This window comes from Anomalospiza imberbis, chromosome Z (genome assembly GCF_031753505.1).
Source record: "Anomalospiza imberbis isolate Cuckoo-Finch-1a 21T00152 chromosome Z, ASM3175350v1, whole genome shotgun sequence".
Lineage (NCBI taxonomy): Eukaryota > Metazoa > Chordata > Aves > Passeriformes > Viduidae > Anomalospiza > Anomalospiza imberbis.
The window spans coordinates 47529790-47549029 of record NC_089721.1 but is presented as its reverse complement, the minus strand read 5'-3'; the positions used below and the strand labels follow the sequence as shown (position 1 = coordinate 47549029).

At 36.0% G+C, this 19240-nt stretch overlaps 1 protein-coding gene across 9 annotated transcripts in view; it reads right to left on the bottom strand.

Annotated features, from left to right (window-relative positions):
- Positions 1-19240, bottom strand: part of TRPM3 (transient receptor potential cation channel subfamily M member 3) — a 397058-nt gene that overhangs the window by 95759 nt on the left and 282059 nt on the right. For all 9 annotated transcript variants that reach the window (XR_010994252.1, XM_068175852.1, XM_068175854.1 and 6 more), the window contains exon 7: positions 4397-4571. Coding sequence is in view for 8 of the 9 variants with exons in the window: in XM_068175852.1 (XP_068031953.1) it covers positions 4397-4571 (175 nt within the window). In the remaining variant the exon portion in view is untranslated. The remainder of the gene's footprint in view (positions 1-4396; positions 4572-19240) is intronic.

Genomic DNA, 19240 nt, shown 5'->3' with positions numbered 1-19240 from the left:
AGCTGTTTTACACTATTTTTCCCTGACCACAGTTTATTGAATGGTTGTTTCTTCACCAAAAGAGAGATTAATATATTGACCCTCCCAAGGTCAACAAATTGACCTTCTTGTGTCCTGGTTTTGATCTGCAAAGTACTTTGTTACAAGTGAAAATTAATGTTATAAAAATATGCAATGTGAAAATAATTTTATAAATTAATTCAGACTTGATATGGATCCATGATTCCCTGTGATGTTGTACAGATCATGGGGGATACTGAAGAACCCTATCATACATTATGATCCCTTTTGCTCTAAGTGAAAAATTCCTGTATTTTGCCTATTAGCAAAAAGGGATTTAAATAATATTCTTCAGATTTGAAGCCTAAAACTTATGCCACAGTGGATCCAGAGAAAGATCAGTCCAAAGGCAATCTTTAATGATTCTCATATGAGGATGGTCATTTAAAGCGCAGAGAATGTTTGATATTTCCTTGCGAACATTAGGCAAGAAGTACATTCTTATGGCATTAAACTGAACTCTTAAGAGTCTCATGCTTGCAGGAGTTGAACTGATAGAGTAGTTAATGAGCTATAATTTCAACTTGGAGACTTCATTCAAATACTGCAAGTGATTTCTCATTCAGTAAGGAAATATTTTTCTAAGAAGTGACATAATTCTATCCTTGTATTTCATTTCTCTGATTTTAAATTCAGTATCTAATAAAGAAAAAAAATCTCTGAGAATTAAAAGCTTCAAAACATTCCTATAATGTTGCACTTTGCATTTGTTTTACTTTCAGCTTTTGTTTTTATGCAAGTAAATAAAATGAAAAGGCATCCATCCTGGATTATACAATCCAAAATACTCCAGCTGTTCATGAAGGAGATTTACTAGCAACAAAGATATTCACTTATGGTTTAGTAGAGACTAAATTTACATTTTTATGATTGATCTTATGGTCTCACCTCTCAATGTTGTTCATCGTATTTTCAAGTAAAAGAAAAAATAAGTGCTTCAGGGCCTGAAAAACCTGACCTTTAAATCAAGGCCAGTAGTGAAAAGCAGACAAATAATTCTTCAAATTTGCCACATAGGGGATGTTGCATTTAAGATGCCTTCTTATTTAAGTTATATTGTGGACATAGACTGTTTGTCATTAAAATGTAGAAGGTACCAGGAATTTACTCAGCTCTACTAAATTACTTCTGAGAATTTTATTTACTTTTACTGAAATGTAGCCACCTATTGAATTCTTAAAAGTCTGTTACAGACTTTTCCAGACCAAAGAATCAAAATTTAGTTTCTGATATTAAAGTCCTAATAAACTTAAATCCTCCCCCTGTGTTAGTTCTGTGTATCTGACAATCGTAATGCTAAAACCTCTGCTCAGTGGAGAACTACAACCTGTGCCTTACCTCCCCCTGAAACTTCAATAAGAGACATGAGACAATGAGACTGTCAAACTAATCTTCACCCAAAGACATCTTTCCTTCAAGGTGTGCTTCACCATTCCTTCTGCTGTGGTCGTGGTGCCTAGCAGAGTGGCAGGCGGCACCTCCTGCAAGGCAGTGCAGCACAGATCTGGCTTGTTCTGGCAGCCTCCTCCACTGAGGCTGCACTCACAGTGAAAATTCCTACTCAAAGACTGTCCTATGGGAGTGAAATCTCTGCCTTGTCATGAGAAAAGCCTACAATTAGGCCTTAAAAAGGCAAATTGAAGCTTGTCTCCTGTCCTTTCAAAGATGCACGAACATTGGCATTACACTGCACCTTCATTAATATAAGAAATAATTAATTTTTCTGCTATGTGGAATATTCTAGGAAAAATAAATAACAAGAAGGGAAGGCTAGCACAACACAATTATTTGAAACCAAATACAAAAGGACCTGTTGGACAGATAGGCAGTTACTCAATAGACTAAAGGATTTCTTTACATGGATGCATTGGCACAACACTGATCAAAACTCAAGCAGAAAGATGTATTTGTTCTCTGTCATTTCCAGACATAGTTATTCTCCCCATGGAAAAAAACTTTCAAATTAACTTAAAAGCTCACAGAACTCACAGAAGTGCTTGGTAGACACATGCACACATTTTTATGAGCAGAAAATTAATCCTTGTGAGTCTGCCGTGAATTAGAATTTAAGATTGTGCAAAATCAGCATAATAATATAAAAGTGCAAGTGAGTTTGTTTCATTAATAATCTAAGTGTTGAATTATTTAAATCAGGTACCCAGTCTGTAGCAGCTGAAAGTTATGCTGTGTCTCAGAGAACGACTTGCTTCTGACAGGCAGCCAGAATTAAAATAGGTTTTTGATTTGATAGTCTGATTGCACAGTGACTGCAGAATTAAACTTTGCATGCAACTTAGATGCATTACCTTGATTTCGAGAGTTTAATAAATACAGTTTTGAATAACCTACTTAGATTGTATCCAAAAGAAAAAGCTACTATCTGAATTCAGTTAACATGGCAACTATTTGGTATTCTCTTCATGGTACTAAGCACTAGTCAAACATAGATTAGAGAGAGGAAGAAATAATCCAATTTGTAGCTGAAGTCTAATGTATTTGGATAAAATATATTTATTAATATAATTATATTGGCATTTTCCTTCTGGTATTATTAATAATATCACTGCATGCCAGACTGATGTTTTCTGAACAAGGATGAACACACAGAAATTTCCACTAGCTAGTTTAGCAAATTTCAGAGTTTGTGCATTCTCTTTAGTGAAAAGTGAACAGAAAAAAAAAAGAGTAAATTTGTTGGTTGGTAATGTTGCAGGAAACAATATGGAATGGGACCCCCACATTAAGAAGACCCATAATAAGACAGAATAATACCTTTCACAAAGTTAGATATGAGAGTCTCAGGTAAGAAATTACTTGTTCTGCCTCTATTGATACTATAACTTGCCTTTTCTACAGGCAGGAGTTTGTGATGATGAAAGAGAACCACAGCATCATAAATTCACAGAAGCATAGAATGGTCTGGGTTGGAGGGGATCTTTAAGGATCATCCAATTTCAACGTCCCTGCCATGGGCAGGGACACATTGCACTGAACCAAGTTCCTCAGAGCTCTCTAACACAGCCAGGAACAATTCCAGGGATGGGGCATACACAGCTTCTTTGGGCAGCCTGTGCCAGTGCACCAACACACACAGAGTAAAGAATATCTTATTTATATCCAGTCTAAAGTCTTTCAGTTTAAAATCATTGCCCCTTGTCCTGTCACTACAGGTCCTTGTAAAAAACCTTTCATACAAGCCCCATTTATATATTCAAATAAATTAAGTAAGTCTCCTCCTGTATTTTTTTTTTAAGGTGACATCAGAACACAGACAAAGTACACGTGCATAGCAAATACAAGGATAAAGCATATTTGAGTAAGGTTATGAGCATTATCAGTGAGGTCACTGAAAACAGAGAAACAACTTCTCAAAGATTCAGTGAAACCTGGCACTTTCATATATATTACAGATGCAATGCTGTACTAAGAATGAACCTGAATATAAAATGGATTTAAGCATTTGCGGTAAATTATCTGTTTCCCAGTAGGAGTTTTAGATTGAGTGAGTTCATTATCACATTTACTTCTATAACACATAATACTGCTTGGCCTAGAGCTCAATGTTACAGATTTATATTTTTAAGTTGTTAAATCTTCTCTTTATTTGTTATTTTCTACTCTGGGCATCAGACTGAGTTCTGCTTTGTGAACTTCTGAGAAGACAAAGTCCATGATCATTGCTGAACACCTGGAAACCCTCTGAGGGTGCTTGTGGCTGTCAGGTAAGGAACCGGTTAGGGCAGCCACAAGGCTGTGGACCAAGAAAGCTTCAGCATTTTCTAATTGACATACTGCTAGCCTTGATCTAGGATGCCTGTAGCCTTACTTGCAACTGATCCCTTACGAGGCAGGGCCAAGTCCTTGTTAACTGGTGCCTGGGAAAGGCCTATCCAAGAAAAAGACCAAGAGTACAGCCAGACTTCTGCAAGAGGATGCAAAGAAGGGGTCCTCAGATTAATTTTTTCCATCATAAACAAACTTACTTATGGTGGTGACACATTACAGAGTAATTTTCTCCAGGGCAGGAGTAGCTGCCCCTATCAGAGCAGGGCCACTAAGATGATGAAGGGATTGGATCACCTCATTTATGAGGAAAGGTTGAGGGAGCTGGGACTCTCCAGCCTGAAGCAGAGCAGGTTCAGAGATGGGGCTTGTTTTAAGGCTTGTTTTGTTATGTTCTGAATACCTTCAATATTTCACCCATATCAAAGATGGAAATGACTGTGTGAGGTAGGTGTTGCTTCTGTACAATATTGTTAATAATTTCCTGTGCTCTGCTTTACCACTGAATCCAACCTGTGGATAGAGAAAGAACATATGCTATGAAATAACTTACCCTCCTTCTTCAGAATATTTGTGACCAAAGGCAAGGATGTCAGATGCTCGGCCACTGCCATCGCATATCACAACAGGTACAGGAGGAGTGTCTCGCAGGTACTCCAGAACAATGGAGATAACATTGGGACCTCCTTCCACAATAAGGGCCACCACTGGAACTCCTTGGCCAATTCCTGGAGCAAAAGGAAGAAAGAAACAAACCAAACAAAAACAACACAAAACAGCCAACCAACCAATAAAAAAACCACAAACACACAAAAAACAAATAAATAAATAAATGCAACAAAAAGTAAACAAAACATGCAAAGTCAGAAAGGCAAACAAGACATAACAGCAGACAGAAGAAAAAAGAAATCAGACTGAAATAACTGCATTATGACTGTACAGTGTTATGCCAGAGAAAATTCAGTAAACCAGGTGTTTTAAGGACAGATGAAACCAGTGTAGCCATCTCCTCAGTTCCACTGCATAAACTAGTATATTCTGGCATTATCTTCTATTTCAAATACAATAATTAGGTTTAAAGAGATGACATTTTTTTTTTTCAAAAAAGATCAAATCTTGTTTTGAAATCATAAAAAAACTACTGCATATCTTCCTCACAGGTTCATAATCAAGACTGGAATCTTGCTTGTAGTCTAGCTTTTGCATGATGTCATCTTCCCATCATTGAGTCTTCCAATAGTATTGCTTGCTGTTTCAAAATTACCTTCATGATATTTTTCCTGGTGTGTGGGATCCACTTTGAGGTTGCAGCTGGGCAGCCCTTTAACATTCTCTTCAACAAACTAAAGACCTTCTCTTGCAAGTCTTTTCAACTCTAGTTGAAAAGTCTTTTCAACTCTAGTTTTCCTCTGAATTCTCTCTAATTTTGCAGCATATTCTTTGATTCATTTATTTGCAGACCCCACACCAGGTACATTGCTCCAAAGAGAGCAGAACTAGTGCTTAACCAAAGTAGAGGCATCTTCATTTTATGCACCTTTGGTGTAATTACAGGGAAGACTTCTGCAAAAGTTGCAACACAGACTGCCAGGAAAGTTGTGTGTATTTAGAGAAAGCAATATGATGCCAGGCTGGTGTTAACATAGCTGGAAAAGCTTTTATGGTAGTCACTTCTTGACCAGATGACATTGGGACATTCAAAAGGACTCAGGCAACAGAAGAAGTTGAACATTTTCTATTAGCAATTTTTTCCTGACAGAAGCTTCTTTTCCTTTTCAAGTAGCTTTTTGTAAGAAAACCTATATGCATTCTGCACAAAATTCTGACATTTCACTGGAGAAAAAAAAAAAAAAAAAGAATGTCCTTCACTGTTAATATCTGGGTTTGAAAAAGTTGCACAAAGCCATGTAACAACTGTTAATACGTCTGATGAAGTTTTCATTTAGAGAGGGTACAATTCTCCAAAGCAAACATAAGCCTGTGAGGCTGGAGCATTAAATCTGATTATACCCTCTAGAAATATTCCCAGATCAAACGATTTTCAATAATTTTAAGGACTTGAATTACTGTCAAAAATTAGATAAACTATTCTTTAGGAAAGAACAAAAAAAAAAGCCTAATTTGTGTATATATAACAGGAAAATATTCCAGGCATTTCTTGAAGCATTTTGAGGGAAATGTTATGTTTCCTGAAGTGATTCTCAGCATGCCTTGTTATGTTTGTCTCTACTGTTCGACTGTGGCTTTTTTATCATATAACTTGAGTAAAATGTGTGATGCTTATTTATGTTGAGAAAACTACAGGTCGAATTATAAAATGTAGGCTAATGAAAGAGCATACAAAGGGTGGAGTATTACAAGGCGATTAACAGAATAATTTGCACAGAGATCAAGGGTTAATTTCTTCTAGAAATATTAAGGACTTCCCTGAATTGCTGTTCTACCCAATCTATACACCTGCTAATAAGGCAATATTAAGAAGTATTCTTAGTAATGTGACAAATTGGGTCTGGACATTGAGGATTAATAGATATTGAGAAAGTTCACAATTTGAGATGCAAAGCCATTTATGTGGTGTTTAATAAATCCTTCTGTAAACTGGGAACTCATTAGGAGGAAATACTAGAAAATCTGACGAAAAGAGAACTGTCTTTGGTATAGCATGACTACTAGGAAAAGTTATGATCCTGGAACACACACAGCAAAACATTTTCAGGAGGAAATGGGCCATTCAGTGCTATTGTGCAAGCCATTCCAGAAATTCCATCCAAAATACTATCTGTACCTGTGCTCAGGCTTGTTCAGAAAGAGCAAACTGGAATGAATGGAGAAAAAAGCCAAAAGGAGTTTATGGGGAATAAAGATGTCATCTCATAAGACAAGATTCAATGACTTTGACTCACCTTCCTTAGCAAATTGCAGGGGGGAAGACACCATGACTGAATACTGCCATGACATACAGCACATTAGAAATTAACAGTTTTAGATGGAGTTCAGAAGATTCCTGGTTATCAGACGAGTGAAATCTTTACAGTCTTCTTGTAAGACTAAAAGGGAAAACTTTTTGTATTGATGGTGCACTGCTCACCAATCATCAAAACTGCAGTTGTGTTGTGCATCTCAAACTGTTCCTGAGGTAGGTTCTGTCCTTTTGCTGGAAGTCTGTTCATTCCCAGTGCTTTCTACCAGATAAATAATTCTCATAATATACATAATTATGGTTAGTCTAAATACCTGAACTATTTTTGCCTTCTTGGGCCATTTGAAAACATGTCTAAAATTTCTCTTGCAACCATTGATTTTCCTTTTAAATATTTTTAACATATATATATATATATATATATATATATATATATATATATATATATAAAATTTAAGCCTTTATAGTCACAAGAGTTGCCTGGCATATAAAAGTCATCTGCTGTTGTTCCAGTTGTGGTTCATTGTAGTTAATCAGATGGCAGATGGCAGTTTTTCTGTACTCTAGTTCTTTAGAAATATATTCAGTATGAAAACAATCCTCTAATTTGAGGCCAGTAAAATAAAATAACTTTTCTCCTATTCAGACTTCAATGAAACTTTGGAGCTTTAAGTTTATAAACCCCCCAAAGTCATGGTTTATCATATACAATTAAGTTCCAGATTGAACTGTAACTCTTTTATCATTCTGGCACATTTCTTTGTGAGACAAAAAAAAAAAATTAAACACAAACATGATTTCTATATTTCATTTTCATTTGGGAAATTATCTCTAGTTTCAGCAAAAAAAAAGATTTTTTATTTTAAATTTCATTGTTCTCCATAAATAATTTTGGTTTGGAAAAATCTACTGTTTCTTTATTTTGGTAGGCAAATTATTATAGTTAATTTCTGGAATTAGAAATAACATTTTTAAGTAGTTAATGATACTTTGTTGATATTTCTTCAAAGTATAACAACTCCTGGCTTTCAGGAAAGTTCTCTTGACTACAGCTGTCTGAAACCTAATGTTATGAACTTCCATAGATTTATGATAATTAATTTCTGAGCAGCAATGGTATCCATTGCATAAAAGAAAGTCAATAGACATGATGAAAGAACAACAGATCATTCCTGCTTGAGTCCCCCAGAATTTAAAAAAATGGGTAAATGGGAATTACCACATCCTCAGCTTTCTATGATGTTCCTAATCATATTTAAATTAGTAATGACATTATATTCATTTCAGAATAAAAATGTAGCCACTTACACCAAGATGTCTGCAGCTCAATAACTCTCAGCCAAAATGCAGAGTATATTTGAATTAAACTTTCATATATCCTGACACTAAAAATTCCTGGATGCTTCCCTGCTGCTAAATATTAGGAATTTAGAAACAAATGCAAAGGGTCTGCAGAAAAATTTCAGTGCGTCTCAAGATGCTGACTGGCTATACTAACACTGCATTTATAACTATGATACAAAATTCATCAGATGAGAAATGACTGTGCTTGCCTTAATGTAGCACTGGGGCAATTTGGAGAATGTTGGCATGTGATACCAGCAAGAACCTCTGACTTTGATAGATAGACCTCTCTTTAACTGCTAATCAAATTCTGTTTCCTTCCAAATCACCTCAGAAATAAAAGAATTAGAAATCCTTTGTAAGAGCTCTATTTCAGCTTGTGCATGCACAGTATACAATAGTCTGCAAAGAAGGGGCTGGCAGCGCCTGATAGATCCACAGGGAGCCTTTGGTTTCAGACGCTTCATTTGGAAAGAGAATGGTAGGCTGTGAGGTGAGATGCTAAATGCATTCCTTACAATGTCAAGGACACCATTACAAAAATAATTTCTTGCTTGAGTTGAGATTGCCAGAAAGGAGGCAGTGCCAAAATGAAACTTTGGTGACACAAAACTGGACTACAGTACTGGAACTGCTGCCTCCTAGCACACATCCAGAAGGCAGGAACTTTATGCCAAGCACTATAATGGACAGTTCAATGAATCAACAAGGAAAAAGTTTTCCCTTCATGTGTTTCTTGTGGAATTTACCAAAAAATTGCCCAGGTCTGGGAAAAGACTAAGGATAGCACTCATCCTGTTGGGCTATCTTCAACAAAACTGTTGCTTTCACTAATAAGTACTCTAGAAGTATACAACCTTAAAAATTGTGTGTTTCACATTTTTTTAACTGCAAAGAGAGTAGCATTAATGCACCACACTGAAATATCACACAATCTGAAACTGCAGAAAACCTTTTTTGGTACAGGGCAATGCACTATTATCAGGAAAGACTTGGTGCTGTCATCCATACACAGGAGAAAGTACAATTCATTTTTACATATCTGTGTACTTTTTCCTGTTTCCTAGAAGGCACTAAATGACATGTTAATCAGCTTTTTATTTAATAGTCTTTGTAGAGGATTTATTAATTTTATTTGATATCCTTTATTTAATATCCTTTGTAGAGAAACCTTTTAAGTTTAGTTGAATTATTTTTAAACATCTGAAAAATTAGGGTCATGTGATAATTACATGGAGGATTTATTTTTAAATTTAATTAATTAACTTTTTAAAGCATTTCTAGGATGAGCTTTGGTTTCAAAAATTCTTTTTTCCTTCTTTCGGAAGGAGGAAACTTCTTGTCTAGCAGTGTATGTTTGGACTTGAAATTGGCTGTGAATGCTGACTAATGTGTTACCACAGCGATGTTTATGACTTAGTTAAATAATAGTTCAAGATGAAAAATATCTGGTTGCAAAATCAAAGGTCTTCCAACTTAAGAGTGGTCTCTGCATTTTTATTCTGTATTATTAAAAATCGTTTGTTATACAGACAGGAGATTTTTTTCTCTCAGATTTTCAAAAGAAATACTAAGTCTGTATCCAATAGCAGGTATGTGGGAAACATCTTGCATATTACTATTTAATAAGCTCTTCAATTCACATACTAAATTCTTAATATTTCTGCTATAAATGCAAAAGTAAAGGTAGCCTCTCATGACTTCATTAATAGAATTTAGAAAAAGAAGTCATTACTTTCACTCAGTATAATGCAAAAAGAAGAAAGTACCAAAGACCTGAGGCTCATCACTATACTGATTTCTAAAACAATAACTTTTATTTTGAGTATTTCAGGAAGTATGGATTTTTGCAGGGTAGATTAAACTGCTTAGTGTTTCACAGTGTCAGGTATTGTGGATACTGCTGGTGAAATTAGACTGCAATATTGTGCAAAAGATTTATGTAGTCAACTTAAAGGTTTGTTACTGTGTTATTGACTTTGTGGTCAGCAGCAGAGCCAGTGGGACCTTCCGACAATTGTGATTCCAGGAAAGGATATACACATCAGAACATTTTTCCCAATGTGCACCAAATAGCACATGTAGGCCTTCCTGTTAATATACAAAACCCCCCATCATTTTCCCCTTGACACAGCTGTAATGCATAAATATGTAAATTAAAATAATAAACTAGAAGAAATGAATGTATTTGGAAATGGAAGGAAGGAAAAGCTGCATAAATGTCTGTGTTGTGTGAAAAGGGACTAAAAAATATCTACTATGCTTTGTGGAAGCCCTATTTTGTTCTCCCAGTTCATGGAAAAATATGAATATTTTATATTGTGAGTATATTTATAAATAATGTATAACTGTCTTATAAATTATTAGTACTTCTTTCAGTGAAGAGCTAAGCATGAGTTACCCACATTTTTATAGACCAAGTGAATTAAATTTTTCATTTACTACAAAATGCATTTACTACACATATTTTAAAGCATGTTTTTAAGAGTAACTGGGACATATCACTTTTGTATACTATCCCTGAGTTCAGCCCTGAGTCCAGTCAAATAAAAAAAGAAGCTCTCTAATTGACTAACCTGGTGGAAATATGTCTAATTGCAGTATCATAACACTGGGTGGTAGTAGGCACAACTGAGTGGATTTCCTGCTGGCCACCTTTGCTCCTTCATAAGGTCAGACGTTTTGGTGTGAGTTCTCCTAGGTTATTTTCCTCTTCTTGCCTGGAAATTTTGACTGCAGAGTTTGGTAATTATTTGGATTTGTTTGGGATGTTGGGGCCTGTGTCTATCCTGCTGGAGGAGTTACTGCACAGCAGCCAGCACAGCAGTGACGAACAGCTGGAAATGTGTGTCACATGTTATGCACAATGTGCAGCTGGAGAGCAAGATCTCCAGAGGCTGGATGCAATGGAAGAACATCATGCTTAAGGTTACACATAAGACTGTGGACATACTGAGAGAGCTCAAACTGTCCCACAGGAGGGGCGGAGTAAGCCTGCACAAACCTTCACACGGTGCTTGAGCAGTCAACCTGACAGCCCAAAGGCTTTTCCTAACGAGGCACACACTGCTCATCTGTGCAGTGTAGAAACAGGACTCTCAGCCTTCCTAGAAAACCTGAGCTTACCCTAGGCATGCACAGGGTTGTGGGAGGCATCACTGAGCTGGCAGGGTTCGTCAGGTCTTCAGGACAGTGGGTATATTTGCATGATCAAGGAGCCTCTACAGTTTTGCACAGGCCTACCCTCCAGGTCCACAGATTGCTATATCTTCCTAGACCCAGATGTACTGCAGATGGTGGGGTACATAAATTAGCAGGTTTCTCCACTGGTCATCATACCCCAGGTTTGCATGTGCCTGTCTCAGATAATGAGACAATAGACTCTTAGCAGTAGACAATTCCTATGACAGGCTTCAGAATTGATTCACAACACTATCTTGTGTACATCCTGCAAAGGATCAGATGCTTGTGGGCAAGAGCTACCTTTCTAACTGCAAAATTCTTAATCTTAATAAGCAGAAGATGTGGTGTAACCTTAAAAGATTGAGGAAAATAATTTAAAATTTCTTAACCGATATTTGCCTTAAAGTAAAGCAGAGTCAACAAAAATTGCTCTTTGGCTGTTAATACAGCATGTCTAACTGCAGGGTGAGTGATGCTTAAATAGATTTAAAATTGTATTGAATTCACTACAGTCGTTAAAAGGTTTGACCATACAAATGTGTCTGCTTCACCTCTGGACATCTATGTGGTACTCCCTATGGTCCCAACTAGCTCAGAAAGGCTAAGTGATAACAGAACATCCTAAAATAATCCAGATCCTCCATATTAGGTTACACTGAAATAACATTACAACTTGGGTTTTTTCTAAGTATTTGTTTTCAGGAAATTTTTTGGAAACACCTTCTGATGTGTATGACACCTTTTTGGCTAAAATATCAACAGCAAAAGGCAAAGAGATAAGATCACCTGCAAAAACAATATATCTGCAAGCTCCAGCTCTCCAAATCATAGCTGCACTATTTTTACCACTAGAACAATTACATTACTAAGTGATCATAACTGGAAAAAAGGGAATGATCTTGCTTTTGCAGGATGATGGGAAAGAATGCTGGGTTTTATTACCCATAAGAACAGGAACATCTCCCAAAAGTCATATCTAGTTTAAATCTAATTTCACATAGCTGCACTTATAACAGTCAGCTTTTCCTTTTCCACATCCCTTGTCTCAAGCATCTTCACTAGAGCAGAACCTCTTATTCCAGGTATGGCAAAGATAAGAGGGGTATTTCTTTTAATCCTTCAAGAACTATTCCATAACAAAAGGAGAGGAACTTACAGACTAAAAAACAAAACAGAAAAGAAAGAAAGAGAGAAAAAAGAGATCAAACTCATTCTACTCTTTTCTGAACACCTTTAATAGTTTTCTATATTCAGAAATTAAGGGGAACATCCATTTGTTTGGAGACACATTACCAGCCCCATGTCTAAAGAAATCAAACAGATCTGGTAAGCCAATACAAAAAAAAAAAAAAAAAAAAAAAGAATATTTGTTGTGTTCATGAAATTCACAGAACTAGAGGATTATGTGTGATTGAATGATACACAACCAGTAGTAATAAAGGAAAGTTCACAACAATTTGTCTAATTTTTTCTTTTCAATTTATTTTTGACATTTCTACTATAGGCTTGTTGAATATAATTTCCTGTAATTTCCTTTTTATTTTCCTGCTTCCCAAACACAATTTAAAATCACTACTATGAATTTTATTTTGTTAATCTTTGTTTTTTGCCTTTGCAGTTTTCATTCATTCTCCTTATTCCCCTCATTATGCTCACATCCATTCTGCATTCTTGTCTTTATTATTTCCCTTTTGGTAGCCCAATCACATTTTCAGTTCATCTCTGTCTCCTTCTGCTTAATCCATAAACTTCTTTTATCTCATCTCTGCTAGGAGTATGATTGTATTATATTTGTCCCAGTCTGTTCTCCTTTCTCTTCTGCTCTACCTTGATACTTTAATTCTCATTTCTATTTGTTCAGTGCTCCTTCCTCACCTCTCTAAATCTACCTACTGATGTATCTGCCATCCTGGCAGACCTGACATTGACAGACAAATTTGTGGACCTGACACCTGGGACCGTATCTTCATTTAATAATTTATTGATCCTAAAATCTTCTCAAAAAAAAATCCAGCATGGTAACAAGAAAAGATTTGTGGTATCTTCTTTTGATTTTTTTACTTGTCTTTGCAGAAACACAAAGTTCAGAAAGTCCTCAGAAGAAATGTGACATGGGAAGGGCCTGTGTAAGACTAAATCCTGGGATTTGTGAGCCTCACAAGCATCCAAGTAACCACTCAGTTATCTTCTATAAAATGGCAATATATAATTCAAAGTTGGCACTTCAAGCTCAAAGACACACAAACACACACAAGAACCTTTTTGGATTTCAGTCAAAACTTACCCTATCTGTCCTTGCAATCAACTGCTTATTAGGGCAGCACCAGAGGACCTAAGTGGTTTCACTCTTCTTGGAGCTCATCACCCATAGGCAATGGCCTAAGACACACAGGAGCAACTACATTTTCAGAAATTCTCATTCTGTTTATCTTTGCTGTTGCTTTCCCTGGCTCCTTTTGGATGTGAGCTCTACCATGTATGGTATGCAGCACTTTAGAAAGTTATTGTATTGTAACGTAACCAAATTCTAAACTACCTCATATTACATACTGAGGTGTTTTTCCTTGTCATATTTTGCTTATTTTTCAACATATTTGAATCTATGTAATCTCAGAAAATTATCACTTATTCTTACCTGTTTTAGAAAACTACAGCAGGTGAGATACTGAACCGCAGAAATTTAGCTGAAGTGGGTTCATCCTAAAATAATGTTTCTTAGTTTTGCAGCTTTATATATTCAATAAATTTATACCATCCAAAAATCAGGGAGCTAAAATCACCTGTACTCTCTTTCTTTGCTATGAATCACATGAAAACATGTGTTTTACACAAACTCATCTGTTTAAAATCAAGCTCATTAAAGGAATTTATAGATCCACTTGCATGGATCTATTGTGTGCTACAAGAATGATTTTTAACCTGGTGCTTTCTCAGCCCTTACTAAGATATGTTTGTCTTCAGTGCCTGATCAACAAACATCATGATGCTTTTAATGAAAAAACCTCAATTTCCAATCTCTAGCAAAATCTGAAATGAGTCAAAACTTCAAGCAGTTCTGGGTTTTACTGAAATTTCACAGGAGTCAAGTTTCCAATCTTGCAGCAGACTTCCTCTCCTAGAAAGTAGTCTGTATCTAGATCTTCCCGGCTTTGTAGTTATGAAAATACATCTAGGACTGCACAGAACATGAAGGAAAAATTTGAATCAAATGAGAATTCCAATGCATTTGATGATGATGTAATGGTCAGAGAAGGTGCCAGTGATGACAGTTGAACGTCCCTTTGCCTCCCCAGCCCCCTTCATATATTCTCAGGCATAGGATGACAAAGGGAAGTCCACGGGTCACATGGACAGATACTGTTGACATATGATGCTGTCTAAACTGCCTTCTCTACCTAATCAAAACACTCAACTTTATCTCTCAATTTCTTACTCAGAGGTAATTTTTTTCTCACAGGCCTACCAAAACTCAACTACATTAACCAGCTCTATAAAGAAGGAAGATTAAATACAAGGTCACAGGTTCCAATGCATATGGTGTGTCTGTTTTTCCAACAGCATATAGTGGAGGTAGAGAAAATCTTGGCATGTTTAAAATAATGGCACCAAATGGCATGTTTAAAATTAGAATAACTGCAGCATGATAATGAACTGTAAAATTCTGCATTTAGTCCTCTGTGGTCTGGATGACAATTCCTCCAAAAATGTACTGCTCAAAAGAAGAGTATTAGTTTCACAAGGTATATCTACACACCCTAGGGATTTGGTGTGGTCATCTCCCGCAGAAATATCAATATGCTTCAATGTGTAGGAATGGACCTAGCAGTGTAAAGTGGTTCTTGTAAGCTTCAAAGAGGCAATAGAGTATATAGGTTAAAAAAATTATAAAAGGTTGAAAAGTTTGTGAAAGACACAAAATAAAGAAAACTACTTCAAAAGATATGATTTTTTGGTTTTTGGTTACATATCTATATTTTTACATTATTTCTGGCTCTTCTGGAAATGGAATTGTTAAAAATCTAAGAAAAGAGCCTTTTTTCTTTGCCTTTTTTTTTTTTTTTCCAGATAACTTTTTCTGAAGAAGAAGTTGGTAGTTAATTTTATGAAAAGAGTTTTCAATGGCAGCAAAAAAGTCTTCCCTCCTCATCAGCACAGGCTGGACTCCTGCTGGCTAGGTGACATTACATATGCTTGTTATACTCATTCCTCATTTTAGTGAAGTCCTTTTGCCTCATTATGTTCTTTGCACCTGCCTCTTTCCTTCTCTGAGGCTGTGTCCAATACTATAAAATGTCAGATATCTAGTAAGTATGGGATAATCTTTTAAATCATTAGAGGAAACATCAGATCTTTTTAAATTTTAATCTATGATGGTAGCTGTTAACTCCAATTTGAACATCACTGCTTCACTGACTGAACTCGATCTATTTCCAAACCAAATTTAAAGAATGTAAAACCTCTGTTAGATAGTTACAGAGAACAGAAAATTCTGGCAGTCTTCTGATGAAGATTTTAATATTTTGATGTATGAAGACTTCAATACAAGTAAAATATCTGAATCTAAAAATAAAATGTCATTATCATGTGGTCAGTATATTTTCAAGACCATTTGTCAGGTATGCAAATATCACACAAAGCTTATTTATTCTGCTCTTTGAACCACTGCTTTACCATTTCCTGATACATTCCTTCCTAACATATGCTGAACACAAATTTTATTACTTACACATATGTGGTATAAGACATGAAATGTACATGAAATACAGAAAATTATTGTATGTTTCACCAAATGGTTATGCATACACAAGAACATGCTATGATTACATGCTATGCTGTGCTGTGCTATCCTATGTGTTGTGTCCAAATTCTGATTCTGGTGACAAAATTATAAGTGTTATTTTAAAGAACAACTTACAACATTCTTATTAATTCACAACACCTTTCATTCAAATTAAAAGAGTGCAATGTGCAATGATCATTATATATATAAATAATCTGTGTCCCTGTCTTGCTCCTTTGCTCCAGTAAGAGCACTCATATGAAGGAAAGTAAGCATTTATGATGCAAGTGCTTGCCAACCATGCTGTAAGTTGTTTAGGGACTTGAGAATATTTCAGTCAATAAAAAGTCAATTAACAGCAAAAACTATCTCATGTGAAAGTTAGGCCTTAGTGCAAAGAGAAGGCACTAACTGCATATCATAAAAATGCAAACATGAGTGCGGAGCCAAAAGGGACAAGTTTCAGGTAGGATTTTTTAAGGTCCTGCAAGTGCTGCTAGAGGCCTTTTATATGTAATATGAAGTAATTCTAGACCACACTTGTTAATAAGAAAGCATTTTTCTGTGTAATCACAAAATGAGTGAGACCCACGGCATGTCAACCTATTGGAGTGACTTTGTCTGAAAATGATTAACAGTCCTCAGATCAAATGTATTAGCTGAGTTGCTACACTGACAATTACTCTAATCTAACCATCTATGGAGTAGCAGGAATGAATATTTTATGACTTGTAACTTCCAATGCACATTTTGTACACAGATTTATTCTATATTTCTGGTTCAAGCCATGACCGATTGCATTACTCAGATATGTTCTGAAGAAATGGTAATGAAGTTCATCTTAGCAAATGACCAGGCCATTCTACAGCACTTTGGAAAAATAGTTTGCTAGTGTCCAGGAATGTTATAATTGCAGAATTTGCAATAGGTAATCTCTAGTAATTAGATGCTTCATTTATTTACTTTCTGTGTTTATAGATTACATCATCTGTTTGGTGACACATAAAGTTCTTGTTCTGTAGTGACCACTAGTATTTCCACAGGATGGGGAAAAAATAGAGTAGCTACACTTTCATATCTTGAGTGATCATAAAATATCCATTGATTTTGAAACCAGTGGCAATACTGGTGAAAATTGTTCTGCCTTTTTTTTTTTTTTTTTCCCAAACAGCTTCTTTGGAAACATTTATTTGCACCATTGTGACCCATTGGAAAGAAGGTCTAAGTACACAACATTTTGGAAAAAGCAGTTGTAAAGGGTACAAAAAATTTACAATGTACTGAAGACTTCCCAGGCATCAGGGAAAGGAGAAAAAGAAAAGAAGAAATTCTATTCCTTCTGAATAAAATTTAGCATTGAAACATATCACTTTAGAATGACTCAAACCAAGGAATACTGTAGATGACATGAGATTGAGGGATGCACACAAACTTTAGAAAAAGAATAATTAAATCTTAGGCCTACAGTATCATGGCATACTATGTCCTGAGGATGGATGCCTAATGACTTCTAGTTATAGTTATAATTAATTAGACTACATTATTTTAAATGGATCTTAGGTCTCAAAGACGGTAAGGACTTGTAGGGTATCTAGGAAAATCAAGTCCAAACTTGAAAAATCCCTCATAAATTGCAATTTCATTCTTAAAAAAGAATCCCAATGTAAATTGTGGCTGTTCAGAGTAAAAGACATGTTTTGTTCTAATCCGATAACCATATCCTTAGCTCATGGACTCAGAGTTACAGTGGGTGCCCACATGAGTGTGAGGCACCAGCATGCTCTTGGTGCACATGAAGCATGCCAGGTACTTGGGCTATATTAGACTAGTGTGTCAAGTGTGGGGTTTTGTCCCATGCTCACTCTGTTGATCACTAGCAGAACTATAGCTGAAGCACTGGATGCAGGTTTGGGCTGTCCGTGAAGGACAGAAACTGGAGAAACTGGCAAGCATCCAGAGGAAAGATGCCTAGAGCATATGCCTAAGGAAGCAAGTTTGAGACACCAGTGCTTGTTTAACCTCTTGAAAAGGAGTCTAAGAAGTTATCCTATACCTGTTGTACAACCTGAAGTGAGATTAAAAAGGTGTCAGAGCCATATTTTTCTTGATAGGGTGAGGTTCTCTGAAGGGAAAATGTCTAAAAATAGCAGTTTGTGGGCTTCAGATAACACACTGGTGATGGAGTTGGGGAAAGTTTGTAAACATTTTGCTGGAGTCCTTATAGATGGTTGAATATTAATTTTGAGGGGTTATCAGCTAAATGAAGCTATAGATAAACTTATTCAGCATTGCAAATACTTTTCTTTGAGAAGAGACTCACACTGGGGACCTTCAGAGGTCTGTTCCAGTCTATGTGTAATCTGTTATTCTACAGACAGCTGTGAACTCTCTTGTGTCCAAGGCAATGAGACAGAGTTTAATCTCTTGAGCAGTTCCAGAAGCAGTGAATCAGAAATCAGTAAACTGGCAGTGGTAGATTACATCAGCCTGACATAGCGTAGATCCCTTCCTGCCATAGAATAGTGTAAGGAGACCATCAGAGATGGAAACATAGCTGGCCTCCAATTTTTGCATCTCCCTTTCAAGCTGGGGCATTTTATTATGTTAAAAATCTCTATACCCTTTTCCTGAGAATCTTCTGCTCATTAATGCAATATTTTTGAATAGTATGGACTCCATATTTCAATGTAAAAACTTTTACATGAACTATTGAATTAACCATGTAATGCTATACAAATAAACTCTATGGCAGAGATAGTTACAAAGATATATTTCCTTCCTTCCAATGTGCATCTTCAAGTGATCTCTGTGCCTTGAAAATTCTGCAAAAAGTCCAGGACTCAAATATTTGTTTGAATTGGAAACCAGAAACATTTCTGATCAGATTACTTTGAATATTTCCCTTTGATCTTGAAACACTTTCAGAAAAGTTCTTACTTTCAACATTTCATGCTACAAAATTATGCACTTTGAAACTCCAGGACTTTGAGACAACTTGAGGCTCACTTCAAGAGATGGTTGCTGGGCTGTGTTAAAATAGTCTTCCTTTGTGAGAATAAGAAAAACCTGTACTGAGCAATAAAGTATCAAATTGACCTCTAGGTAATTGCACAACAGAGTAACTCTGCTGAACCTGCAGGCTCAGGACCACAAATGTCACCCTCTGCTTT